Source organism: Teleopsis dalmanni, chromosome 1 (genome assembly GCF_002237135.1).
Source record: "Teleopsis dalmanni isolate 2A chromosome 1, ASM223713v2, whole genome shotgun sequence".
In the NCBI taxonomy this organism is placed as follows: domain Eukaryota; kingdom Metazoa; phylum Arthropoda; class Insecta; order Diptera; family Diopsidae; genus Teleopsis; species Teleopsis dalmanni.
Window position 1 is genome coordinate 53,089,737 of NC_051846.1, and position 2,039 is coordinate 53,091,775.

The 2,039-nt window shown below is 33.3% G+C and overlaps 1 protein-coding gene across 1 annotated transcript; it reads right to left on the bottom strand.

Annotated features, from left to right (window-relative positions):
• Nucleotides 1-504: 504 nt before the first annotated feature.
• On the bottom strand, nt 505-1,233 carry LOC119681379 (dual specificity protein kinase shkD-like). The gene is made up of 2 exons (XM_038094556.1): nt 741-1,233; nt 505-698 (listed from the first exon to the last, which is right to left on the bottom strand). Exons 1-2 carry the CDS (start codon nt 1,231-1,233, stop codon nt 505-507), a joined length of 687 nt encoding a protein of 228 aa, XP_037950484.1.
• Between the last annotated feature and the right edge of the window lie 806 nt (nt 1,234-2,039).

Genomic DNA, 2,039 nt, shown 5'->3' on the forward strand with positions numbered 1-2,039 from the left:
TAAATTAATTTGCTTATACTTTTTAGCAAATTTAAACCTCTAAGACATTCTTTAAAACATCCATTAAATATACAACGCACTCTAATATGCATCCTTTTAACCCAAATTTCTATTGGTGCAGAATCGCTAATTTCACTTTCACGTGTTGAAAGCCGCGCACCTTTGAACCAAAGCAGCAATCGACAAGCAACGAACAAAAAAAAAACACAAATTATAAATAAATGCACCCAAAAAGGACTTGAACAACTTCACTTGCATTACGCTTATGGCCCTTAAAGGATATGCAGTACAACAAATGTTGCCACACTAAAACGGAATGTCTGAAAGTCTGTGTCTATCTGCCTACTCGACTGCCTTGTAGCCTGCTTTGCGTTTGCTTGTGCACGTTCCGTGCGAGCAATGTGTATTTTATACGTACTACGAACGTACGTACGTACGAGTATACAACGAAATCGAGATGCGTTTGCATCGATACTTTGTGCCGTGTCAAGGCTAAAAGGATTTTCACTGCCATTGCATTTCGAACACATACGCGAATACAATCGTCGTAATGTCGTCGTTTACAGTTGTTGTCGGTATTTCGTTATTGTTATTGCTGTTGTTGTTGTTGTCACCATCGACATCAACATCGCCATTGCCATCGCCATCGCTGTTGCCATCGCCATCGTCAACGTCATCAGATTCAGTGTGTTGGCTTACTGCATTGCTAGGTTATATTCTGTTGTAGTTGTTATGATTACTTCTGAATTTGTTTGTTGCTTTTGTTGTTGTTGTTGTTGTTTTCATACACTGCATCACATCCTTTTGAAGACTTGCATGCAATGTTGTACGAGTGCATTTACCTCTGCGGTTTATATACGCCGTCGTTTGTGTTATGCTACGTGTTCGTGCATCCGTATTCGTAGCCTGATTCTGTTTATTGGCCTTGTATTCCGAATATTTGTACATGTAGATATCAATGCACGTCGTTGTCGTAGCTGTTGCTGTTGCTGTTGTTGCAACAGCTCTCGTTGTTCTTGTTGTTCTTGTTGTTTGTGCTGGTAATGAAAATAGGTTGCCGTGAAATCTCGCTGTTGATATGTTTCTTGTTGTTGCTACTTTGAATATTCTTGTTGTTGTTGTTGTTGTTGTTGTTTGAAGCATATTTCGGCGCAAATGACCTCCAAAATTTAAGCCTCTTTCCAAATTGTATATCGTTAGCTTACAGCGTATTTTCGCCTTTTCATTTCCCATTTTGCCATTTTCGAGTGTGGCAAGGTTAAGTTTATGATATTTGGTCTGTCTTTTATTAAATTGGGTTGAAGGAATTTGCTTCAATTTTATTCAGAGCTCTTTAAATTTTGAATTGAATTCCGAGATTGTTGTTGTTATCAAATTTTTAAAAAAAAAATATAATATATGTTTTCAAATGTATTTATGAGTCTGAATAGAAAGATTTAAAGTTGGTTGTTTATTTTTATGTTACCATGATTATAGATATTTTTAATATTTATAGATAATAATCCGTTTATATAACACCATCCGATGTTGTAATAATACTCCATCCTGAGGAAGAAGTCAAATAAACTTCCAAACATTTATAAACTTCCAAAATTAGATAAAATTTTAAAATGTATATATTAAGTTCCAAATAACTTAAAAACTAAAGAGCGCTATGTTTTTAATAAAAATATAAAAAATTTTTATGAATATTTTGTATGGGGAGTGGCCTACATAGTGGGTAAAGTGTTTCGAGACTTTCTCTTAAATTTAATTTTTCTAACTATTATAGTTTTTGAGATATTTAAAAAAATTGAAAAGTTGACGATGTTTGTATAAATTGTGGATGTCACAAGTCAATTGCTCTCAAAATACATACAAAAGAAAGTCCATCTCAAAAACTATACTTAAAGAAAATTTCAATTTAATGCCCCTTAACTAATTTTGATCATCTAATTTTAATTAGATGAAACTATTTATCGACGATATTTATATATATAATATGGTCTACGAAGTAGACTGAAATATATGTTAAATATATATCTACAATGTAGATAGAT

Bases quoted from the DNA above. Each gene is read 5' to 3' on its own strand.
- LOC119681379 (XM_038094556.1), bottom strand. From the start codon at position 1,233: ATGGGAAATGAAAAGGCGAAAATACGCTGTAAGCTAACGATATACAAT. The intron at 699-740 runs GTAATCATAACA...CTAGCAATGCAG, and splicing joins AGCAACAAACAAATTCAGAA to TAAGCCAACACACTGAATCT.